This window comes from Glycine max, chromosome 7, assembly GCF_000004515.6.
Source record: "Glycine max cultivar Williams 82 chromosome 7, Glycine_max_v4.0, whole genome shotgun sequence".
Taxonomy (NCBI): Eukaryota; Viridiplantae; Streptophyta; class Magnoliopsida; order Fabales; family Fabaceae; genus Glycine; species Glycine max.
Genome location: NC_038243.2, coordinates 36,141,936 through 36,168,743, shown reverse-complemented (window position 1 = coordinate 36,168,743; position 26,808 = coordinate 36,141,936). Strand labels below are relative to the sequence as shown.

The following is a 26,808-nucleotide window of genomic DNA, read 5'->3' as shown; positions in this document are numbered from 1 at the left end:
TTAATTATTCAAAGTGTCATTTAAGGAAATTTAAGAACAAAAAGTAAAATAAACATAGTTTATAAGAATTAAAAATAAAAAAATAATTTTATAAAAATAAAAAAAAAATATATTAAATCACATGGACTAAAAATATATTTAGATGAATATATTTTGAGTCATTTTCACAGGTGCAATTGGCAAAACTTGTCTATAGCTTTTATACAATGTACTTTATTGTGGGGCTATAAATAATTATGGTAACAGAAATGATTTAGACACAATTCCTGTCATGAGGCGTGTCTAATCTTAATAGTTTTTTTTTGTCATTTATCATAATATTGATGCGTGAAGTGTTTATCAGACTAATTTCTATAAAAAAATTGATTGGTTAATTATTTTCTAATAATATTTTTTTATTCATAAAATTTAAACTCAACACCTTATTTAAAATATTCAAACTCAGATTCAATCAAACCTTATTATCATCTGGTGACTGGGGAGCTATAGTCCGAGAGAAGTGAGAGTTTAGAATTAATGCAACAGTGAGATATCAAGACTATAATAGATTATGTAACGATAATAATAAACCACTATCTAATCTAATAATTATTATATAAATTTTGCAGTTGCAGACCCAGTATGTAGCATAATCCATGGCGTAGTAGAAGGTGAAACTTGCTTCACCATCATTCAAAGGTTCAGTCTTGACCAACGCCAACATCAATCCTAACATCAACTGTAACACTATCTTTGTGGGACAATGGGTGTGTGTGAACGGCAAAGTCATTTGAGTCGTGTCAGCAATCCAACATATATATATATATATATATATATATATATATATATATATATATATATATATATATATATATGTCTAATTGAATAAATGTATAAAAATAATATTAAAATATTTCCTTGGCTTTTATGTTACAGTGTTGATTACTAGAATTAGCAGTAATAGGTAAATGGAAAGAAAAAAAAAGTTTTTTTTTTTTTTTTTGTGAAGGAAGGGAGGACACTCCCAACCAACTAACCTTAAAACCTGCAAAGAACACGATTGAACTTACATAGGCTATGGCCTAAGAAATAAATAGAGTGATGATAAATTCATTTGTCGGGAGCAAAAAGCATTTACTTTGAGCAAAATTGTATTAGAAAGTGTTACTAATAAATATTTTAACTAAAAATTTAGCACTCCAGAGACTAACTAAAAATCTGTACCTAACAATTCGGTTCATTTTATGAGTATTTTAAATTTGAATAAACAATAAAAAAATTATATTTCATTTATATTTTTTAAGTTTTGGGTCTTTACTTCCTGCACCCCCAAAAGATCCTAATGGACACAAATACTCCTCACCACCACTGACTCCCTCCTCCTCCAGGGGACAGCCGCCACCCTCTTTGATGTTATTAGGTCACTCAGAGTCACCATAGTGAACACCCCTCCACCATATTCCAAAATGGACTGGGGGAGTTGGCATCGTTGGTAGGGAAGAGGGGTATTTAACTTTTGGCTGTTTGAGGCTTTTTGGGGGTGCAGGAGGCAAAAAAAAGTGGTTGTGGGAAGTAAAAGCCTAGGTTTTGTCATCATCGATGCGTTAAGAAGCATGCTCTTCCTATCCCCTCTATCCCTCCGAAACGCAAAGCGCAAAGCGCAAAGCGCAAAGCGCAGTTGTTGCTCTTTGAACTCGAACGAAGTTCTCCGAAGTCGAAACACTCGTTCGATTCGCTGAACTCTGAAGTTAATTTTTGTTGCGAAAATGTCGGTGGCGAAGAAGTTGATTAGATGCGTCATCCTTGACTTGGACGGCACGCTGCTCAACACAGGTTTGTTTGTTTTGTTTGTTATCATTTGCTCACTCAATCGAGTAGCTGCATATTTTTCTTTGTAATTGGGGCTTTGATGCAGATGGCATCGTAGGCAACGTTTTGAAGGTTATGTTAGGTAAATACGGAAAGGAATGGGACGGAAGAGAAGCTCAGAAGATAATTGGAACGACGCCGTTTGAGGCCGCTGCTGCGGTTGTGCAAGATTATCAACTTCCCTGCTCCGCCATTGAATTCCTCTCCGAAATTTCGCCACTCTTCTCTGACCAGTAATAATCCGTTACATCATTGTTCTTGTGCATATGGATCTTGCGTAGAGATATCTTGTCAATTGAGTTTTGAATGTGGAATCAGTTAGTTAATAATACTTGATTACTGAACTTTTAAGTTAAGGAATACACTTTCGTGACTTAAGGTAGAGGTAAACACAAGATTCACCTCTGGATATTTATTAACCCATAATGAAGCCGATATCTTAGGAAATTTGTCTTTAAACAATTAATTTGTTGTCCGAAAGCTTTGCTTGATTTGGAGATATTGAACTTAATTTCTGAGGGAACTTTTCTCTTAAAGTTTTTGCTCTGTTGGCGTTTTAGGTGGTGCAACATTAAAGCACTTCCTGGTGCTAATAGGTTGGTTAAACATTTGAAGAGTCATGGAGTTCCTATGGCCTTGGCGTCAAACTCTCCAAGGGAAAGCATCGAAGCCAAAATATCCTATCATGATGGTTGGTTTATTTCAGGAATTTTAAGCTTCTTTTGTCTTTGATTGTCTTTGTTAATGCAAGTATGGGCTTGTTTCTTCTTTTGTTTTCTTTGTGTACAGGATGGAAGAATTCTTTCTCTGTTATAATTGGTGGAGATGAAGTAAGAACAGGGAAACCTTCCCCTGAAATGTGAGATGCAATGATGTATTGTCTAGCCTTGATTACTGAGGAGTGAGCTCACTTGACTACTGTATTAGAAAGATCTTTGTCTTCTAAAAAGTTTTATGTTTTGTTTTATGATGTTAGATTCCTTGAAGCTGCTAGGAGGTTAAACATGGAGCCTTCCAGCTGTCTTGTTATTGAAGACTCTCTGTGAGTTCCTTGATTTCTGTCTTTCTCCTGGTACCAATTCCTGTTTCATATGTTTTCCTATGTCATCTCTAAGTCTTCTTTGCCGTTACTCTTTCTGATGGATTTTATTTTCTTTTATCTCTACTAAATTCATATAAAGATAACCTCTTTTCCTTTTGGTCCCTACTCTCTTCACAGGAAAAAAAAGTTTCTAAATTTTTTGGAGAATCTCTAAATATCTCTCTTTCCCTGGAGATTCTGTTTGGATTTGGTAGCCTAAGGCTTGCAATTTTGATCTTGTAATTAGATGTTTGGTTTTGAAGTAATCACATATTGGCTGAGGACGACTGTCATGTTGATAGATTGTCCAGCCAATATTACATGCTTTTTACTTGTGGGGATGGTGGCAAATTTTTGAGGAAGTGAAGCACACATTTATTGTATTTGATGTGATTGCTGAGTGGTTAGTCAGGTGCAGTGTCTATATGAATGCGTTTAATTTGCTAAAAAAAAGGACTGGACAACACAAATGCTTGTTCCATGATCGATTTTAAAAATCTTCTTGTAAAAAGAATAAAACAAAAGATGAAGTGTAGGAAAGTATTCTAAATATTTATTGCTCAATAAACCATGGAAATATGGGACTTTTTTGTCCCAGCACCCCACTACTCAAAACTGAAAAATACTCATCAGTTTGGCAAAACCCCATTAATTCCAATGGGGAACAATTAGCAAGCCTGACCCAAAGTTATATTCAAACATGGACAGAAAAAAAAGTGGTATTGTAACTCCTACTGTGTTGCTTTGCTTGTACTGTCCCTTGATGTATATCAAACACACCTTATGTGATTGATGAAGAGAGACTGAGTGTTTTGGATGCAATGGGACTCAACTCTTGTGATAGAAATTTGAGAGAATCCATGTAATATTTTTTTTACCCTAGCTTTACAATAGCCGAAGATTGCTTGCTTAGTTCCTACAAGGTTTCTATAAATGGATGGTGATTTTAATCCTAGACTTTTTTCTGTCTCTACTTGATACTTCCTTTTCTTCCATATCTTGTTTCTAAAATCAAGTATACTTGGCTACTCAGACCTGGGGTTACTGCAGGAAAGACTGCTGAAATGGAAGTAGTTGTTGTACCATCACTTCCAAAACAGTCGCATCTCTATACTGCAGCAGATGAGGTGATCAATTCCCTACTTGATTTGCGACTCGAAAAGTGGGGTCTGCCTCCATTTGAAGATTGTAAACCCCAAATACTTTAAGATAGTCCATTTTGTATGTGTTGTGTTTCTTTTTATTGTATGTCATTTATATTTGAACTATTATTTTAAATTATTGCAGGGGTGGAGGGAACTTTGCCCGTAGATCCCTGGTATATTGGTGGTCCTGTTGTCAAGGGATTTGGTCGTGGCTCAAAGGTACTTGGGATCCCTACAGGTTTGTTTCAACTTATTTCTTGAACAACTTTTGGTCTATTATACTGTCTTAAACAATCTGTGATAGATTATTATACTAATGGTAATTTGTACTTTCTTCCAGCCAATTTATCAACAGAGGGCTATTCAGATCTCCTTTCAGAGTATCCTGCAGGTGTTTATTTTGGTTGGGCTGGATTGTCGGCAAGAGGTGTTTTTAAAATGGTGATGAGCATTGGTTGGAATCCATATTTCAACAACAAAGAAAAGGCTATAGTAAGTGCTTTATTATATACCTCCAGCTATAACTATTTACCTATGAATTTTCATATTATCTATGCCTTTTTGTTTCAGGAACCATGGTTACTCCATGACTTTAATGAAGATTTCTATGGGGAAGAACTGCGGCTTGTTATAGTTGGTTACATACGTCCCGAGGTACAGCTGAATGAGTATTTTTTTTCTATAATTTTTCTCCCTGTCATCCTTGTACTGTCCCCCATATACTTTTCAAGTTTCACTAAAATTGGGCATTGTGCACAACAGGTCAATTTTTCATCCCTTGAAAGCTTGGTAGCTAAAATTCATGAAGATCGAAGAGTTGCTGAGAGGGCTCTTGATCTTCCCTTATATTCAAGTTTTAAGAATGATTCGTATTTGAGAAGCTCTTAGTACAATTTTTTTTATCCCTTAGCTTCTTGTCGAATAAAACCCTGGTGTTAATTGTTGTAAGTGCAAAATCCAGTTATTCAACTCGAAAGCAGTTCGCATATTATACCCTATGATTCATAATCATGCCAATGCAATGTGATTTGGAACATGCATAAAGAAATACTGAAAAAAAATAAGAGTCATTGTTTGCATTTTACTATCTAAGTGCCTATTGGGGATTTTGACCTTTAATTGAGTTCCTCACATATCTTAAAGGAGATTTGCCAAAAACTTTCATGTATCCTACGTGGGTTCTATGCTCTCTATTAACAAGGAAAGGTCGTGAATCAAGATAGGGTGTCAAATGGATACCAAATTTTAAATTAAATGATGGGTAAAGGTTAAACTATAAAAACTTGTATTCAACCAATGAATTTTGAATTATTTGGAATAATGAGCTACAAAATATGTTGGATGAACCATTACCTCCGATAACAAATGGCGACAAAATTCAACGAATTTTGATTTTTTATTTTATTTTTATAGTTAGATGGATTAATTGGATTTGTACATGGATGAATTGAATGATTAGTAGATAAATGGATTGAATTCCATCTCCTAGGCCACTTTACATAATCCAAATCCGTTAATAATTTGTTAAAGTGCATTCCAGGTTAAATCAACATTTTATATTGTTTGCTTAGTAATAAAAGCTAGTTTTTTTTTTCTTTTCATGGCAGTAAGAATTTATTAAAGGACTTAGTTATTTTCACATCAACTTTGATACGTTGTGATTATACATTCTTTTATTATGGAAAAGTCAGGGTGGTTTTAAGCAGTGTCTTTTTGTGCATATTCGTAGGAAATCAAAGCAGTTGGCTGATTCCTTTGGGAAGTATGGTCTATCCTTAGACAATGATGTTTGTTTCTTCCTTCCAAAAAAAATTATGTTTGTTTCTTTAATTTTGCTCCTTATTTTGTCGTTCAGTCCTTTATGGAGGATGTTGGTGTATGTATTTGCCAAGTGAATATAAATTAAGCTTTTTAGGTCATGGCGTGTCTGCCCAACCAATTCAGAAAAAAAGAAAAAACTTTCTTTTAATAGAAAATCTTGGTCAAGAAAAAAAAAGTGTACTGGATTAAAATGAAAGTGATATAACAATAGTGACAAAAAAAATTGTGAAAATAGCATTTTCAAAATTGAATTGAATACGATATACCATTAGCCACTTAAAAAACAAATAAATGTCTTTTTGTTCCCCTTCATTCATACCACAAATGCCACCAAATTGAAGTCATAAAACACTTGTGTTTGACATAAAAATAGGAATCATGCTTCCAAGTTCCAACATCATCCGAAGGAAAACAATTGCTCCTTTTTACAAAGATGTTAATTCAATAATCTTATTTTGTTAAGCTTCACCTTGAAACTTAAATAATTGAAAAAGAGTTTATAGGAGAATAACAAAACCACTTTCATGAACTTAAATCAAATACCTTATCTTATTTTGTTAATTCTATTATCAGTTCAAGCTGACATAAAGTTAGCCTCGATCAATCAATTGCGTGTTACAAACTCATATAACACAACATCCAAACACATACAAGCACACAAACAAGCCACGGGATAACCTAATGACCTTAATGATGTTTCCCCCGAAAGACTTCAATAAACAAAACTTTTTATCTGACACATAACTCAACTCTTTCATTCTTTTCACTTCCCACTCACATACTAACTTTGACATCGAAGTCCTCATAGATTGTACCATTAGAGTGTCACCCATCACGACTCACATGTACTCTATTCTAAATTTCTTTGAAAAATTTCAATTTTTGACAGGACCTTCTTGACCCCTTTCGAGAATACATGTAAAAGTATTTTTTTTATTTTAAAATTTAGTTGTAAATACAACCTTTTTTAGAAATGACCTAAAAGAGTTATTTTTTCAATAATCACAATTTTTTTGTTTTGATTAAAAATACCATTTTTATTATAAAAATAATGTTTGAAAAATTTTGTTCACAAAAGGGGCTGAAACCATTAATCCAATGGACTTCTAAGCTCAAAATTTAAAAAAGAAGTAAACAAAAACAAAATGTTGCAAGCGTGAGGGAGTGAGTTTTTGGCGCTTATAATGAAAGCTTCGAGCACCAGCAGCGTGGTTGTGGCAGTAGCGATGGGAGAAGAAGAGCCAGAGGTGCTTGAATCGGAATCCAATGTAGTCAACGCCAACGGTAACAGCAGCAACAGCAACGAAGAATATTCCTTCCCCGTTCTTCGTTTCGATGTCTCTCCTCACAGAACCTACCATTTCCACCGCCAGTTCATCACTCCTTCCAACCCTAACAATTTCTTCAAGGCCGTTAAATGGTACTCTCACTCTTCTTCTATATCTTCCACTACCTTTTTCTCGATTCCAAATTCAACTTCTGCTTCTCTCTCATCTTAGGTCACCCGATGGTTCCTGTTTCCTCACCTCTTCCGACGACAACACTCTCCGCCTCTTCGCGCCGTAACTTGACCTTTCAACTCTCACTATCTGCTCTAATCTAGTATTTCCCTACAACTAATTGATTCACTTTCCTTTTCCCTTCTGCAGACCGGGAACCGAAAGCGACGCTCCCGTTGCTGCTTCCGGCCACGGCGACGGTAATCACGAGAGTTCTTTGTTTGTTGCAGATTCCTTTGCTGCAAATGTAGTCATGCATGAAGGAGAGTCTATACATGATTTCTGTTGGTATCCTTACATGTCTTCATCAGGTCTTTCTTTTCTCTTGGAAAATGTTTGCATTTTTTTTATAATTTAATTCTGTTTTCTCTGCTTCTTCTACTTTGATAGCTGATGATAATGTGTATGTCTATTGGTCTTTCTTGTTGGATGTTTTCAGATCTGGTGACCAATGTTTTTGCGACTACTACTCGCGACCATCCGATTCATTTATGGGATGCTACCTCGGGCCAGGTACTTCCTTTGTTACAGATTTCAGTTTTGCGCTTGAAGTGTTCTGCACAGAAGAATCTAGAAAATAATCAACATCATCGCTGCTAAGAGCCCTAGAAAGCTTTGCAAAAGTGTCAAAATTATAAAATGTAGGAATGGAATATTGAGGAGCTAGAAATTTGTAGCACCGATTGAGTAGGGATATAGCTTTTCTTGAAGTGTCAGTAATGTTACAAAGATTTTGAAAAAACTGTCACTGTCATGGTTGCGGTTTCATTGTGTTCCTTGATATTGTGAGAAATTGCGGACAAATGCGGCTACAGTTGCAGTTATGTTGCAGCCAGAGACACTCCAAAAACATTGACATTGTGGCCGAAAACATGGTTGTGGACCATTTTTTAAAACCTTGAATTTTACTGCTAAGAACTAATATTATCGGTAGCATTAAAGATACATTGTGGTTTTTGTACTGCTATTGTGGTTTCTGACCATTTGATGAAACTTGCAGTTACGTTGCACATATCGGGCATATGATGCTATGGATGAAATTACAGCTGCTTTTTCAATTGCTTTTAATCCTGCAGGGACTAAGTAAGCTACTTGTTTCTTTTCAAGGACCAATAGTTTGCAAATTGTAGATACACGATGCAATGTTTCTATGATAACTTATATTTCATGGTCACAAGTCCCACATTTTTTTCCTCTTCAACCTTTCTTAAGCTTTCTTCAGGACATTTAGGCTTGCATATGTTTGTAATCCTAGTAAATATGGCTAAATTTGTTTGTGGTCTTTTGAATTTTACTTATTTTTTGCTGGTTTTAGTCCTCGTAAATTTTTAAATGGACTGTCAGACTGTCACCATTTTTAGTGATGAAGTAGCCATGCCACATCAATGTCCATTCTAAGGTGATGTGTGTTCTGATATGCTTAGATGCATGTCACGTTATCAATAAGTGGTGACAAGGATTATTTTAAAACAAATTTTATAGGGACCAAAACCGAATAAAAAATATTTTGGAGGATGAAAACCAAATTTAACTATATTTACAAGGACTAAGCATATATTTGCTAGGACATTTAAATATATTGTCATCCATTGGGCTATTATGTTCAAACTGTTATTGGCAAATAAATATACCTTACCTAAGTAAGTTGACAGGCTTGTTATCTGACTGTGATAATCTGAGTCAACATTTAATTCTTCCTTGTTTTTCAAAATGTGGTGTATTTTTGGTTTACTTTATTGGATTGATGAATGTGTGATCGTGTAAGTTATTTAAACTCTTGCCTTGTCTTGTAGGATATTTGCTGGATACAACAAATGTATTAGGTTGTTTGATTTACATCGCCCTGGTAGAGATTTTGAATTGTATTCTACAGTAAAAGATAAAAAAGAAGGCCAAACAGGTAATTTTCAAATCAGGGCTGTTGATTTTTTTTTTGAGGGGGAGGGGGGTTTGGCGGTGGCAATGATGTCTATAAAATATACCTCATCTGAGAAAATTCTCTGGTTCAAACGGATGCATATAATTCAGTTAATATTAATGCAGGTATTATATCTGCTATGGCTTTTTCTCCATTTCCTTCTGGGATGCTAGCTTTGGGTTCTTACAATCAAACTACTGCTATTTATAGGGAGGACAACATGGAACTTTTGTACTTTTTGCATGGTCAAGAAGGTGGAATTACACATGTAAGTTAGAATTACCTGTAAATAATTGATTCTCATTATAAAATTGAGAAGAAATCCTAAATTTTTCTCTCCTTCAGGTCCAGTTTTCCAGAGATGGAAATTATTTATATACTGGAGGTCGGAAGGTAAGATTTGCATGTTTTCTTCTCTAGGTCTAGAGTTTGGTCAGGTCTATGGGTCATATACTTGTCACACAGCTGATTCTTACTTGAAGTAGTTCAATGTCTAACATTCATTATTGCTTGAAGGATCCTTACATACTCTGCTGGGATGTGCGCAAATCTGTTGATTGTGTCTACAAGTACCTACTCTCTCTCTTCACTTGACTGTGGTTTATCTTTGAATATTTTGTATGAATTGAAGAAAACTATTATGTATACGATGTTTGGAAAACTTAAATTATGGAAATTAATTTTTTTCCAAGAGCTCCCTTGGGAAGCCGTAAAACAAAACTATTTCCCCCAAACAAGATATTCCAAACATTTAATATGAAGTATACATTTTGGAAACAAGACTGAGGTAAAGTTGTGATTCAAGAGAGTAATGAAAGTAAAGCCTACTGTATAGTAAAGCCTACTGTATAGTATTGCCCTCAAAATAAAGGATTGGAATTCCTTATTGAGTTTTTCATAGACTTTCCATTTTTTAACAATCAGAGGGAACACATAATAATATGCCTCTCAAAATTCCAAAGATCCTGCTTTTTTGCATGTGAATTCCAAAGCTAAATTCCCATATCTCATTAACTGCTGATGTGTGCACTATATAGTCAATCCAAAGATCCTGCTTTTTTGCATGGTAAAGTTGCTGTTTGCTATCATATGTTTTTGTATATTTACATTATTATACTTATGAAACCTTAATTGATTCCAACTACATCGTTCCTCTTGTTTTATAGATATTTTATTTATAAATGCACACTTTTACTATTTATTCCATAACTTACATGCTGGAAGCTGAGTGGATGCATCTTTTCACCTTGTTACTAGGTTATACAGATCATCAGAAAACACCAATCAGCGGATACTGTTTGATATTGACCCTTCTGGAAAGTATCTTGGTACAGGTGGCCAGGTATCTTCTTCCTTGAGCATTCCTGTTATCTAGCAATATCAATGGTCGTCAATTAATATCCAGTTTATGTTTTTAAATTAATATATTTTCATTATTTTTTGGTTACAGGATGGTTTAGTACATATATATAATCTCCAAACTGGGCAGTGGGTGTCAAGTTTCGAGGCTGCTTTAGGTACTTAAGTTATTTACTCTTAAAAGATTCTGGTGTTATATTTTGTCCCAATCTTGGCTTTGATCTCATTTTTCATGCCACCTTTATCATATCTATTAATTTCTGAAGTATTTTGCCTTATTCAGAACAACATCTGCAATATATTTATTCTCAGTGTGTGTTTCTGTAGTACTTCAAATTGTTTTTGGCTTCATCTTCCACTTTTCCACTATTTCTTGAAGGCCATAGTTAAACTATCTAAACTTTTGTATTGCGGCAATTATATCTTTGAGACCATCCCAATTGCCAAATTTATTGTGATTTGTTTCAACTTAGCTTATCCCACCATTTTGATAATATCCTTATTTTTTACAGTTATTCCTCGGGTTGTCTCAAGTTCACTTTCCAAATTCCTTTTTTCCCCCCTTATTATGCTTTTGTTGTTATCCTCATCCTCATGTTTTAACAATGTAGTGATCAAACTGTTGATGACATTCTAAGTACAAATGATTTATCTGTTTAAAGAGATGGTCATGGTACTTGCATGATCTGGTTGAGTTCTTAGCAGTATAATCATTTCCTTATCTGCACGTGTATCCTACATTCTTTGCTCTCTTCCTCTCTGGTTTTTAGATTCTGATCATCTTCTAAATGTCAGTCCCTTGTAATGTAAAGAGGCAAGATTTTGCTACATGAATTAATATTCACTATTGTACTTTTTGTGGGCGAATGTTTACATTAATCCAGACCCATGGATGCTTAATTCTTGCAATATAGCCTGTATTAGGACTTCATAGGTATTTACATAGTATTGAAACAATGTATATATAACAGGACCACTTGTACTAACTTTATGACTATAATATATATTAATTTTGCTGATAAAACAAATATTCACTATTGTACTTGTAACATATTGAGCAGACATCAAATTAGAAACCCTGTATTTTCTTGAAACCTCTTCTTACATAAAGATATTCAATTTTTTGAGTAATATGCTGTTTACGAGTTAGTAATCAGCAGCTGATAGTAGATTCTGTGTGTACATATAATAAGCTTTACTTTTATTGTTTGTTGTGCAGACACAGTTAATGGTTTCTCATTCCATCCATTTCTACCCCATGCTGTATCATCCTCAGGCCACCGAAGATTTGTAATTCCAGATGATGGCAATGAAGAATTTTGCTTGACTGGTATCATTAATATAATATTATAAACATGCAGACACCCCTTACCCCCCAAGGGTTTTCTATTTCTTTTGTTTCATCATTGGTCAGGTTTATTATTGGCATGGTTTTAAACAAGTTACCTAATTTTATATCATTTCGATGGAACTATAGATTTCAGGAAATTCTGAGAAAACCTTATATTTTTTCTGTGCTACTTAAAGTAGTTTCACAAGTTTTGCTGGTTTTCATTGATAATTTTGTCCATGTTTAATAATATAGGTCGTGAAAACTGCCTCTCAATGTGGACTTTCTGTTGTGATTCAATGATGGAGACAGATTTGAAGAACGATGGCAGTTTCAATAATCAGTCTGAGAGTAGGTGCTTGGACTGAAATTCATTAATGTTTTTGCGGCCACCTTGTACTGATTAGGTAAAAGAAGTTTGTTTTGTAGGCTTGTAGCCAATGATCAAAACGGTTCACTGTTCAATTGTTCCGTGTTTGACAAAAAAACCAAGCTAAGTTTTGCATATATATCTCATTATCCTGTAAATGTAAATTTCTAATTGATTGGACTTATTTGCCTGTCATTTTGTTGTGAGATGTTTGCTACTGTTTTTTACTTGCTAATCAAGTTTCACCCCTCACTCCGGCCGGCAATACGTTTCCTTCCCTTTTATGAGAATCATTTTTTCTTTAACAGTCACGTGGAAAGCTGTCTTTATACTTGGGATTTAAAGTTGTCTTCGATTATTATATACAACAAGAAGAAACACTGGTGAACTTAGCCAAAGAAAATAATGGTAGGCATCTGTTAGTTGGTTGACTAGACGGACATGGACGTGAAAGTATTATTGAGGCCCTCTCGAGGATAACCAGGACTGCTTTAAGAGCATTTCACTGTAACATGCTAATATCTAAATATACAATATTATTAGGTTTATTGGAGATTAGTGTCAAAAGTGGTAAAAGGAATTCGATCCAGCAACTAACCCTTTATTTCTGCACTTTACGGCAATATTTTATGCTGAAAAAAGTCACATACATTATTGATCACTTTATAAGGTCGGTGGAATCTGGAGGAAAGAATATTATGGTGACTTGTACAAACTCAACGGATGCATAATGTTTTGTTGACTCCAGAATATTGCAATTACAATTACAGGATATAAATTGTTTTATTTATTTATTTTGAATATGATCTTAGAGCTTGGAATTTTCTTTTGTATAGCCGTCTCTCGACATTTATGATTAAAAATTGAGAAGTTAATGCGGGATAATGGTTATGGATAATTGAATTTGTTATTAAACAGGTTAACTCAAAATGTGATTTTTCTCAAGTTGTATGAGAAATTTTAGCGAGTTTTCGGCAACTTCATGATTCTTTCCTAGTGGGTATTCTCTTTCCGTGAAGTTTTGTAACAGTTGCGAACGGATCTTCATTTAACATTTATATATTTCTATTTCATTATAAATTTATCTTCATGCTACAATATTTAAACATGCTTTATGATAAATCATAGAATTCCTTTAAACATTTAAATGGTACGAGAAAATGGTGGGAAACAATAAGAAAAGAAAAATAAAACAGAAAAGCAAAACGTGAATAAGAAAATAGAATAGAAAAAAGGAAAATATCGTTCGGTGTTATTTGTTATCCTGTTAGAGAAAGAAAAATATTGAATTATTTATTAAAAGTGTATAAAATAGGTTCAGTGGAACCCTTCCAAAAGTGAGAAAGGATATAATGTGGGATGCGTGAAAATAAAATAAAAGTTCTACTTTTATGGTGCAGTCATGAAGCTAAATTCATTTAATTGGAGTGGTCACGAAGAGTAATTAATCTCAAATATTTTTTTGGTTTCTAATATATATATATATATATATATATATATATATTAATATTTATTTACTTTGTTAATCTTATTTCTTTATAATATAATTGTTATTATAATATTTAACCTATTACATAAAATATATGTATAATATTTCTTATCGAATAGATGTCATCGTAACTAATATAATCAGTGTAATTAAAATATTTACTAAATTAATAATAAGTCTAATATAAAGATTTTAATATAAAGATTAAGATAATTTAAATATAATATTAAGTTAATCTTGACTATTTAGATTACTCAAATAATATTTAAATCTTGAATTTGTTTACTGATTAATATTTCGTTTCGTTGTTCTTTATTGACAGAACAATGCAGAATAATGATCAAATGTAAATATAATTTTTCATAAATTTCTCCAAATCTATAGTTTTTTAAGTCATAATAGTTTATCAAGTATTACTATATTTCATTATTTGTTATTTATTTTAACTATGATAAATTTAGAAAAAACAATATGATCCATTTTATTTTACAATTAAGAAAATATTATTATAATTATGATTTAAAACATATTTATTGAATTATTACTTTTTCACTTTTCCTTTAATGAGGCTGTATTGTATGATTGAAGGATTCAACGTTGAGTTATTATAACCATTATTTTAGTTATTTGTTTCTAGTATTTGTTAGTCATATGAAACATAAAAGAAAGGTGAAATAAACAAATTGTTATTATGTTTTGAATAATGTAATGTGTTTTATTTTACCAGCAATTTCATATTTATTATTTGTTTTCAAAATACAATAGTTCTCAACAAATTGTTATTTACTGTCAAAGTACATGCAAAACAAAATCACAGTTGGCAAAGATTTTCAAACACTCTTAGCTTGTATACAGCACGAGTAAAAAAAATAGTAATATATATAATATTATAGAAAAAATAATTGAACATATTTCATTGCTTGTACAAAAGAAAAACAGATCCCATTTTTTAAATTATTAGATTTTATTTCAATCAAATTTGGATTCAAGTAAACCAAGCAAGACTAAATTAAATTCTTCCAAAACTACCAAGTAAATAGAATTTCTCAAGTGACATTATTATTACTAGTTGGAAACATACACAAGAAAAAAAAATCTTAGAAATATTTCAGGAATAAAAAAAAAAGAAAAAATTATGTACAGTACTATGATAATTAATAATCACAAATCTTCCTTAATTAAATCAAACAATATATATATATATATATATATATATATTTAAGAAAGCGTACCAACAAAATAATAAATATTAAATTTGAATGATTTTTTACCTTTAAAGAATTCTTCTTAATTCTTTATAAAATACATCATCTATAATTTCTTGTCTTTTCAAAAATTACAAAATAAATCATACAATGTCATCTATATGTTGGAAGGTGATTTCCATGTAAATTAAAAGTAGTTAGTTAAAGAATTAAATAAATCTCAAAAACCAAGATTCTTTGTTTTTATATGAAAATTGCTAATATGACATTTATTACTTGATGTTATATTTTATATTGGAAAAAAAAACTATCAATTAGAAATGATTAAAACTGTCAAAATTTTAAGACTACATGTATGCATTAAATTAACACAAATAATTATTTTAAAATAATCTCATTATATTACCTTATCTTTTGATAGTATAGTTTTTTTTTTGCCATTTTTTAAAGTTAAATTTTATCCACTCTTACATTTATATGAAATCTCAGTCATTTAATAAATTTTATGAATATAATATGTTTTTATTATACATTGGATATCTTTTTTTATGCTATTATATAGTGGATATTTAAAAGAATGAAAGGTGAAATAATCACTTGACAATATTAAGTTTTTTTCTCTATTTTTTTTAAAGAAGATTTCTTCCCAACTCCAGACCCTTCTTTGATTGGAGTCAATAAATTTGCATGAGGCATGTGATTAAAAATAAAATAAAAAAATTCTTGTTAACTGTGGTTAATGCACCTTCCTTGTTCTTTCTCACTAGACTTCCTCCCCCACTTAACACTTCATCTTTGTTTATCATTACATCAAAGAAAGAACAAATGTGTTGCTTTGTTTTTTACAATGGTTTTTGAGTCCCTTTGACCAAACAAGAGACAGTGGTTGAGAAAAAAAAAAAAACATAAAAGCCCCCAACTTGGATTTGTAGATGACAGTAAAAATGGTGCAACCAACCAAACACAAAACAGCAGCCGCCAGCCGCATAATAAACTCCGTCAAACCACAAAGATAAAATATTGATTGTTTTTCATTGGGCCCCACCTACTCCCATGTTCGGTTACCCACTTTTCACCGTTGATCAAGCAAGCCATCACACACGTGTTTCCCCAACAGGCTGTGATCCACTGCGGTGACGGTCCAAGATACACCCACGCGGTTACGTACACGGAACTCGCACCCTGAAAACAACCGACACGGCCGACCAAGCACCACGTCATTGACCACTTTCTTTCCATCCTCTATCACACCGCCACGTGTCCCCTTCCAACGGCTAGTTTTTGTTTTTCCCTCTCTCTATTTTTTAACCGCCATATTGCAGATAGAGAGAGAGAAAAAGTAACCTTCGATATTTCGTTCGAACTTTCCATAATTTTCTCCACGCGTATTTACTGTCATATATTATTTAATAGCCCAAAAAAAGGGACAGAATAATTAAAAAATATTTTTTTTTTTGTTTGGTGGGTTCATATATATAAATGGTTCATTCACCCATTTTGTTCCCAAATTCTTCAACAGCTTGGTAGTTGCATATTTGGCATCAACAATCAACAATCAACAATCACAAATAGAAACTCACTCTTTCGAAAAAACCAGGTTAGTTACGTGTCTCATTTTATATCTGTTTTTCTTCTCTTCATTCTGTTACGCTATTTTTGAATTTTCCCCAAAATTTCCTTTTTAGTTTTTAGAATATTCGGACCATTTATTTGACCTATCCCCTACAAATAATTAGTTTGTTTGTTTGGTACTTTCCAGATCAGGGGAAAAGTTTGTTATATCTGTTAAGTTTTCGTGTGTGCGATTTTTTCAGAATTTGAATATGACGTTAGGGTTTGAGGGTTATAGTTATACCACAACACTTGGAAGGAAGAGGGTCGTGTTATTACACAATGAAGCTTCTTCTCTCAACTCTAATTCGGCGGTGAATCCATTGAAGAGAATGTGCAGCGGAAAATTCACTTTTGACTCTGAAAGGTCTCGCCTTGAGGCCCTTCCTCTTGATGTTCTGGTGAGTATGCCGATTTCAAGTTTGATTTTTTTAACCTGTCCTAATTTTGTGATGAGTATTCTGAAATTTATGTATTTTTGTTTTTTTTTTAATCAATTGTAGATTAGGGTGTTGTGTGGTGTCGATCATGAAGATTTGGAGCAACTTGTTCGTGTCTCAAAAACTGTTAGAGAAGCGGTAAGTTCTGGGGTAATATTCAGCACTGTGGTCCATTTTTGTTTCAAATTCGATTTGGTTGTTCTGAATTTTTGTTTCAAGTTCGATTGATTGTTCTGATTTTGGAAGTGTTGGGTTTTGCTATTGCAGGCTGAGATTGCTAGGAGAATGCATTTTGAGTATAGCACTCCAAAGAAGAAAACTTTTGCTCTTCCTAAACCGTTTGATATAGAGGGTGCTGGTGGGTTTGAGGAAATTGATACTCCAAATGCCCCATTGAGGAAACCTAAGTCAAAGCTGATTGGAAAGAATCTGGCTAGCATCTCAGTGGCATTGTTCGCTTCCGCTAATTAAGAAGAACAGTGACTGGACAAGGAAAAAGAAGCAACTTGTGATGGCACGGACAATTTCTCTTGTTTTGGGTAGTTCTGTGAACAGATAGTATTAATTTGTTATGTGTATATTAGTTGGTACTTGGTAGATTAGAGAGGGACTTGATACATACTTAGAAGATCTCACTAGCTGATTTCACACGTTTTGAAATAGTCTTTACAAGCTAAATCTTCTTCAATTCCTTCATTGAAGATTGCTTTGACTTGTTTGCAATCTTTCTGTATATCTATAGGACAAGTAGAAAGTGGGATAGGTTATAGATGATTATTTGGAGGGAAATCCTTGGCCCTTCTAGTGTGATAAATTTAACTGTGCACAGTCCATTAAGCATAGTTTTGTGCTTCTCTAATAAAATGAGTAAAGTTTCCGCTATTACGATTTGATTAAATTTGTAGCTTTGATTTTCTTATTTACTTTGCTTTTTCCTTTGATATGATAGATTTATTCTGCTTACACGGTCCTTGATATAATAAATATTCAAAACTAAAACAGTTTGTAAATGTGGGGTATATTTCTCTTTTTGGTAGAGGAATTCTTATTAGTAGCTAATAGTGTATGCACCACTTATCGTAAAGTGGGGGGAAGTAATTAGACATATCAACATCATCATGGTCCCCCGAAATTAGTGGGAAATTTAGTTTGAGATAACCTGAACAGGTTTGAACATCTGTAGAACTAGAAGACACACTATTACGGTGTCCTTGGTATATCAGAAGCAGTGGCATTCTTTCAGGTGTCCTTGGTATATCAGAAGCAGTGGCATTCTTTCAGTTTTATTCCAAGATATATCTGAATAACTTGTGTAAAGTTTATCCAATTTCTGACTCGTGAAAGTGGATTTCTTTTGTTTGACTCTGAAAAGAGGAACGGAGGCTTCTTTTTTTTTACCCCCAGTGATGTCAGATACTTAATTGACAAGTAGTTGATTGGTAGCTTCCCATTATCTAAGTAAATTGTTAACTTAATTGGTAAGCATGCAGAAGAAACATCTATATTCAAGAATATGTTTTTACCACTTGACTTTTGGTATGAATGCAAGTCGCGTAATAATTCTATGAAATTTTAACGAATTTTTCAAAAGTTTCGTAAGCTGATTATATACTTTTAAACTTTAAGGTGTGTGATTTGCTTAGGAATCTAAGTTGAAAGGTGCAAACAATCTACCTTTATTTTTCAAAAGAAGACGATTTTTTTTTTTTTTACAGGATTACTGACCAATTTCAGTTAGCTGAGGTTGAGGGAGACTCGATTTTTTTAGAAGCCAAGCAAATGTGAACATTTTAGGTTATACCCGTATCTTTTACCGTAAGCATGTATTGCAAATTGCTATCTAGGTGCAAGATATATTTTATCCATTTAGACTTATTGATTAAACTTTGAAAAAATGACAATAATTAAGGTTTTTTTTCACGAATAACGAAGGTTGACTGTGCGGATCATACGATACCATAATTTTTTGTCCCATATTAAGATGGAGATCATTTACCTCTAAATTTCTTATTTGACTTATACTGTTTTTCTTTGATATCGCATTACCTATAGTTATTTCATTATTTTCCATATAATATCACCTTCCTAATTGGTGTTTTTACATGTCTTTTGTGTTTATGATCAAATTATTTAAGACGAGACTATAATTTTTGCTACAATAGTGGCTACCCGCACTTCTTTAATGAATTTCTAATCCTATTTTGTCTGTGTACCCACTTATCTATCATAACATTCTTATCTTTTTGACATTAAGCCTACTTTCCTTTTGACTATTCACTGCCTAACCTTGCACTCAATCCTATACAGCATTGCAAGTTCTAAAACATCCCATGGTAAAATTTCCTTGTAGTATGAGTGATATTTTCTGATCACATCAAAGTTGATGCTCTGTTTCATCCATCCTGCTTGGACCTTCTGATTGACATCACACACTCTCTCACTATCATTTTATATGATGAAACCAAAGCACTAATTAAGCAAAAGGATTTAAGACAGCACAAGGGATTCTCTTGTGGACCCTGGCTAAGGTTTCATTTACAATCAGCTGTTTGATTTCATATTCTCTTAAAATGACTTGAACAGTCGCATCTAATTTTATTAGCAATCAATGGTTAGGAATAAAGATGAAACAATTAGTGCAATGATTGATTTTTATTAATGAAGAATTTAAGTTTAATCATTCTATAACCTTAGACCAACTTTGTCTAATAGTTTTGCTAATTAACTATGGATGGCTACTAGTTAATCAATCAACTGAGGTACATTAAGAACGGTCAAATTTTTAACATGCATTTAAGATAATAAAACAAAATCAAACGAAGAAAACAAAAAAAATAATATTAAAATAAAGTATATTGAGAATATCACCAGCAAAATACACGATTCGTTGTAATTATAGCAATATAATTTAAGTACTCACATGAAAATCAAGACAATCCACAGAAACATCTGAATCCAAAAATTTTGTTAGGGGATGCGAAATAAAAATTCTTACTTCATGTAAGAAAGTAGTATGATAAAATATTTAAAATGAGTCAGGACGTAATAGAGTCTATCATTACACATGGACACACAGTTGCTGTAACTGCCAATTGGTTAGGCAATTATGAGAGGTGATTAAGAGATTTTGTTGTTGTGACTATTTGATGAGTGGTAATGAAAGAGTTGCAACTATATTTTATAAATGTATAACATTTATACTATAACCTAACAAAATTTTGATAAAGTAGTATTAACTAAAGCTCTTTAACCCCTTGCGGATGAAGAGATCTATGATGCATTACAAACTTAAAATGATGAAGAAAGGGAGTGTCTTGTGTCTGAAGATTTGGCTTTCATAAGGCAGTGCAGGAAGCAGTGATGAAAAACCTTGTGTTAAAACTTAAAAGTTATAACCATCATGAATGGCAAAAAGATCATTGCAGTAGAAAATTAAAACCAAAAAATGTGAAGGTGTAGAATAACGACACTATTATTTAAGCTTGTTTTTCTCTAACACTGCATTTTCCAATTTTTTAATTCAAATTCGGACCACATAGTTCTTTGTGCATCACAATTCTAAGACAACAAAACCCAAGAAGCTACCATCATTCGGTACTTATTACCATCTAGGGGGTTGGCTAATGAAATTTATCAATTGACTCAGAAAAATCAAAGAGTCAAAGTTGCACCTAAGTTCATGGAGAAAATGTACAAGTCTTCTCCCATTGTCAAGCAAAATAAAAAAATAAGTCAGAGATGATACTACTAACGATTTTGCCAAGTATTATAATAAATTATCGTATCCCTTGGGCTGTGTTTGAAAGGGGGAAAAGAAATGGAGGAAGGGGAGGTAGGTGGGTGAGAAAAGAAAAAAAATAGAATAAAAATTGAGATTGTTTGATTGAAGAGAAATAGGATAGAACAGGAAAAAAAATTGAACTAAAATTGCTTGATGAATAAAAGAAGAAAAAAAAATATTAATACTGAGTAGAAGTACAAAAGGGGTGAAAACATAATTAGTCATACGGCAAAATTCTGCTGCATGGAGTCCATGAATTTAAAAAAAAAAAAAAAATCTTATTTCTCTTTTGCCAAATTAACCGTGGAAGTTGTTTCCATTCCAACGCTCCCCTCCTCCCTTTCTCTTCTTACTTCTATTTGGACGGTTATCAAACACACCATTTGGAAATATAGTGATGATTACCAAATAAATACAATACGGTTATCTAAAGTCACCTAATTTGAATTTGGAATAAGGAAATAAAATGAAATTATAAAAAATAATAATAAATTATACTCCTTCAGTCCTTAAATAAGATTTTTTTAATTAATTCATTTTCTTTTAAAAAATAATTAATTTAATTAATACTTTGTTAATTAATTTTATTATCATTCTAAAATTATTATTATTTTCTTTTTTATGTACTTAATTATTTTTTATTAATATTTGAAGAAATAATAATTAAATAAGAATATAAGAAAAAATAATTAATGTATCTAAAAATTTAAAAAAATATTTTATAACAAATTACAAATAAATTTCTAAAAAAAAATCATATAATTAAGAATGAAGGGAATAAATGTTAGAGATTTTATGTTGTTAATTATATAACTAGATAAAATACATAAATAAAGTGTAATTCTTAACTTAGAAACTGATTTTGTAAGATTAAATTAAGAATAATTAGATATTTAAGATCATTTTTTAACTTGTCCTCTTTGATTTATATATCTCGAAGGTCAAGTCAACTCTATGGGATCCGTCGTTTCTATAAAAATGTTTCCTTGAGTGGTTTTTTTTTTTTTCTTGGACTTCTATAGTATACTTTTTTGGGCTCAAATAAGTGAGAACATATTAATTTTTGCTGACCCTTGTCACGATCTATGACCACAGGAAGATTTATGAACATTGCACAGATTTCATTGATTAAGTAACTTTCAAGAATTTGATTCCCAAACCTAATTAACTATTTATGCCCCTTTAGTTAAGCTTTACATGCAAATGCCAAAAAAAAAGTAATAATTGAAAAAAAAATCAAATAAAGACATAAAATTCTACCTGAGAATATAAAGTCCATGGTATTTGATACTAAATGATACTCACTCCACTTCTTTGTATAAAAACAAATGATAATATAAAATATATTTTTGTTTTTTATATGATGGACCGAAGAGAATATAAAAATTGTATCTGTATTTCACACACATCATATGTTGATTTAAGTTTATTTTATAATTGATATATTTAAATTTATTTATTTTATTATCCTTTTTCTTTAAGTCTTTTATTTTAATTATGAATTGCTAAATCAGAAAAAGGATTATGTATGGATAAGTGTAATACAGTTATTTAATTATAATTTATCATATATAATAAATTTATTAATTTTAAAGTAATTATTTTAAAATAATTTAAATAATGATTTGTGCTCATAGTCATTAAAGTTTTACTATATTTAAATTATAAAAGTTTTTCAATTTTGAAGAAGCCGCTGTTGAATAAACAACATCCATGTGCAATAACTTATTTTTTAGGAATCTGAAATAACTTTTTTAAAATTAGATTGTGTCCCGAATTTGGTATTATTTTTTTTTAAGATTAGACTGTGTGTGCCACAGCTGCGAAATTCAGATTTTTTTATTTGTAAGAATAAAAGATAATTCAATTTTATTTTAAAAAATAATTTTTTTAATATTTTTTTTCTCAAAAGATCACTGTTTAGAGTCCAGGCTTAAAAAAAGTTTATAAAGATGCTACAAATTACCTACCGATAATATTCTCCCATTAACTCAATAATTCATGTCCTCACGTGATAAGAGTCAATTTTTTTTTTTCAATTGAACCAACCTCTATTAATTTTTTAAATAAATAAATAAGAAATCTGTATGGAATAATAACTAAAACAATCTCACATTAATAATTTATTTCAAAATAATCTTATTTTAATATTTTATTTCTAATTTTGTAAGGGTTTAATGAATCTGTTTTTCAACGTCAGCAAAGAAAAGGAATATGTTTTTCAAGGAAATAAAAAAAAATAACTCGAAAAAATTTGGGGCATTAGATGTTAACTTTATGACCTTGCAGTTGCTTTCCAACTGCTGAAATTCTGGGTCCGTTTTAAAACATCCATTGTTTTTAACATACCATTTAACATTGCAGAAAAAAAAAAACATACCATTTAATATTAACGGAAATGCATTAATTAGGATTGAGTAAATCATATAAAAATTTTATTTTTGGCATATGAATCGTATATACATGTATCTAAAAATAGAATAATCTTTTAACTAATTTACACTCTTTTAAAAAATTGTCTAAAGTTAATAATATTAAATTTGTTAATAACTTGTATTTTTATTTCAAAATTATCCTTAAATTTATTGGGACTCATCATATCTTTCTTTTAACTTAATTATTTATAACCTAATTAACTAATTAATGTGTGTTAGTTTTCTTTTTCAATCCTAAAAGAGAATGTAGCTAGTATTTATCTTTTTAATTCATAATATTTATTATAAAGTAATTAAGGATAGTTTGGTTAAAAATAATTAATAAAAAATAACATAGAAAGAATCTTATACAGAGGGACCAATAAAATGAAAAAAAATGATTTTCATATTTAGGAACAGAGATAGTAAAATTCATTAAAATCAATTTTCTGCAATCACTTTTGTAACTGCATAAAATCCTGAACATTTAAATCAAATTATATATTATTTAACTCGAAAAAATTTGGCGCATCATGTTAACTATATCACCTTGTAGTTGCTTTTCAAACTGCTGGAATTCTGGGGCCTTTTTCAACATCCATTGTTTTTCACATACAATTTAATCCTAATGGATATGCATTAATTAAGATTCAGTAAATCGTATAATTTTTTTTATATATGATTATCGTATATAAATAAAGAAGAGAAATCAAATTATTTTAAGAATAATTTAAAAAGATTATGAAGGGTGGATATTTTATGTAGTTTGAAAAAGATGAATATAAGAAGTAACTCCACAAGAGCTACTCATAAATAAATTTTATTACATAAATTAAAAAGTAACGTTTGCCGTGATTTGATATGTTTAAATAAATTTAAGGTAAAGTATTGTTATTAATTAGATTTTTTATCTCTAGTTTCTTATAAAGATTTTTTTTTTAATTTGGGTACGTGGGTAAGTTTCTTATAAAGAATAAGTAAAGGTATTAGTTAAAAAAAGATAAAAATATTTAATACATAAAAACCAAAAATATTTAATATTTCATAAATATATTAAATGTTTCATATTCATTTTTAATACCCTTTAATAAGACATTGACAACTCCAAAAAAAAAAAAATTAAACTGCATGCGTTATCTAGCTATCAGCAGAGTTTTCGTATTAAACAAAGAAGTTCTATTTTATGTAAAAATATAAACATATATATAAAACTGTCCTTTCATTATTTGTAGTAGTAACTAGCTTATCAAGGTAGCACAGTATATAGTAGCATTGTTTGATTTTTATCAATTTCAGCTTTGATATAATCAACCGTGGCTTCTTGAATGCAACTCACAAATCACTGAACCGACAAAGATGAGCACTATCACACCGTTATGGTTTCTCCTCACAACTCTAACCTTTCTACTTTCTGCAACTTCGGATTCATCACCCCTTGAAAACTTTCTCCAATGTCTTTCAAACCATTCAAGGCCCTTCAATATCAAAAGCCATTTACACCCCAAAAAATCCCTCACTTTTATCTATATTGCACAAACACACACACACAACCACAGATTTTATGCACCAACAGCACCAAAACCTTTGGCTATTGTGACGGCTCTTGATGAGTCACATGTGCAAGGCACTGTTGTATGTGCCAAGAGCAATGGAATTCAGATTAGGATCCGAAGTGGTGGCCATGACTGTGAAGGCCTTTCGTATGTTTCGGACGTGCCCTTTGTTGTTCTTGACATGTTTCATTTTGGATCAGTTGATGTGGACATTGAAAATGGAACAGAATGGGTTGAAACTGGTGCAACAATTGGTGAGGTTTACTATCACACTGCAGAGAGGAGTGGTGTTCATGCTTTCCCAGGTGGGGTGTGCCCCACTGTGGGGGCTGGTGGCCACTTCCTGGTGGTGGCTATGGAAATCTCATGTGTGGATAATATCATTGATGCAAGATTGGTTGATGTAAACGGTAACATACTTGACAGAAAGTCAATGGGGGAAGATCAGTTTTGGGCCATAAGAGGAGGTGGTGGGGGAAGTTTTGGTGTCATTCATTCATGGAAGATCAAGTTTGTTTTTGTGACTCCAAAAGTGACTGTTTTCAAAGTGATGAGAAACTTGGAGTTGGAAGATGGTGCAAAGGGTCTTGTTTACAAGTGGCAATTGATTGCAACAAAATTGCATGAAGATCTTTTCATAAGAGTGATGCATGATGTGGTTGATGGCACTCAAAATGCCAATAAGAAGACCATTCAGGTTACTTTTATTGGTTTGTTCTTGGGACAAGGTGATCAAATGTTGAGTTTGGTAAATGAGAGTTTTCCTGAATTGGGTTTGGAGCAAAGTGACTGCATTGAAATGCCATGGATCAACTCCACCCTTTATTGGTTCAATTACCCAATTGGGACCCCCATTGCTTGATGTGCCCAAAGAGCCCCTTTCACATAGCTTCAAAACCATGTCAGATTATGTGAAGAGGCCCATTAGAGAAACTGCTCTTAAGTCCATTATGATTAAAAGTGAGAGAGAGTGTGAGGATGGAATGGAATCCTTATGGTGGAAAGATGCATGAGATTTCACCATCAGAAACTCCATTTCCTCATAGAGCAGGGAACTTGTTCTTGATTGAGTACTTAACATCTTGGGGGCAAGATGGGGTTGATGCAGGTAATCGTTACCTAAACATTTCAAGGTCATTCTATGAATTTATGACTCCATATGTTTCACATTCGCCAAGGGAGGCATTTCTCAATTATAGGGACCTTGATATAGGTGCCAATCATCCAAGTAATGCAACAAACATGAACATTGCTCAATGAAATGGGAGCAAGTATTTCAAAGGTAATTTCAGAAGGTTAGTGAGAGTGAAATCTAAGATTGATCCCGAGAACTTCTTCAGACATGAGCAGAGTATACCACCTCTTTCCCATTAGTCGGAAAATCTATTCCGTAATTTATTTTTATAGTTGTCGATTATATGTCTTTTTTTTTTTTTTGGAAGGCAAGTTGTTGATTATATGTAAGATCAATTAGATTATTTTAATCATTATAATGGCTAATGGCTTTAAATAAAAGTATTGGAGATCAAATATAAAAGTCTGATATTTGGTGAAATAGAGAAAATTAAATATGAAGTGTTTGAGTTTATTAACTCTAAAACATGTGCTATCTTTCAGACTTAAGCACTAATTAGTCCAATCACAATTTATAATTTAACATGGGAGTTGCTATTTACACTCCCTTGTTTTGTTGTTTTCCCAAAATACCCTGGATTTCAGAAATTAAACTTCACTGTTGCACTCCCCCTTCTATTGCTCATATCATATGACTTTCCTTTTTTGTGAATGAGAGGGGCAAAAGCCAAGCCCTAGGAAAGAAACACTAAAAATCACATGGAAACATAGTGGAAGAAACGTATGCCAAAACAGCAAAATACCGAAAGGAAGGAACAAATTCAAAATCTTCATTTGACCCTCCATAGAATAACCTAAGTTGTCTAGCAA

General features: G+C 31.9%; 3 protein-coding genes and 1 pseudogene across 4 annotated transcripts; all 4 read left to right on the top strand.

Annotated features, from left to right (window-relative positions):
- Positions 1–1,600: 1,600 nt before the first annotated feature.
- On the top strand, positions 1,601–5,161 carry LOC100811525 (bifunctional riboflavin kinase/FMN phosphatase). 2 transcript variants are annotated; one of them, XM_003529248.5, is made up of 10 exons: positions 1,603–1,812; positions 1,895–2,081; positions 2,409–2,539; positions 2,638–2,707; positions 2,825–2,890; positions 3,963–4,117; positions 4,217–4,312; positions 4,415–4,566; positions 4,645–4,728; positions 4,837–5,161. In XM_003529248.5, the coding sequence occupies exons 1-10, from the start codon at positions 1,746–1,748 to the stop codon at positions 4,960–4,962; spliced, it is 1,134 nt and encodes a 377-aa protein (XP_003529296.1). In that variant the 5' UTR covers positions 1,603–1,745; the 3' UTR covers positions 4,963–5,161. The 2 variants fall into 2 exon arrangements, with proteins under 2 accessions (XP_040873274.1, XP_003529296.1); XM_041017340.1 differs by having other exon boundaries at positions 1,601–1,812; positions 4,415–4,728.
- A 1,550-nt stretch (positions 5,162–6,711) lies between these two features.
- LOC100810983 (telomerase Cajal body protein 1) lies at positions 6,712–12,566 on the top strand. Its single transcript, XM_003529247.5, has 13 exons — positions 6,712–7,315; positions 7,395–7,457; positions 7,545–7,705; positions 7,834–7,907; positions 8,395–8,477; positions 9,188–9,294; positions 9,438–9,580; positions 9,658–9,705; positions 9,829–9,881; positions 10,570–10,654; positions 10,763–10,829; positions 11,891–12,001; positions 12,257–12,566. The coding sequence occupies exons 1-13, from the start codon at positions 7,080–7,082 to the stop codon at positions 12,367–12,369; spliced, it is 1,344 nt and encodes a 447-aa protein (XP_003529295.1). The 5' UTR covers positions 6,712–7,079; the 3' UTR covers positions 12,370–12,566.
- Positions 12,567–16,411: 3,845 nt separating this feature from the next.
- LOC100810449 (F-box protein At1g61340) lies at positions 16,412–17,998 on the top strand. Its single transcript, XM_003529246.5, has 4 exons — positions 16,412–16,662; positions 16,880–17,077; positions 17,180–17,254; positions 17,384–17,998. The coding sequence occupies exons 2-4, from the start codon at positions 16,889–16,891 to the stop codon at positions 17,585–17,587; spliced, it is 468 nt and encodes a 155-aa protein (XP_003529294.1). The 5' UTR covers positions 16,412–16,662; positions 16,880–16,888; the 3' UTR covers positions 17,588–17,998.
- Positions 17,999–24,601: 6,603 nt separating this feature from the next.
- LOC100789396 (berberine bridge enzyme-like 17) lies at positions 24,602–26,238 on the top strand (annotated as a pseudogene).
- Positions 26,239–26,808: the final 570 nt, after the last annotated feature.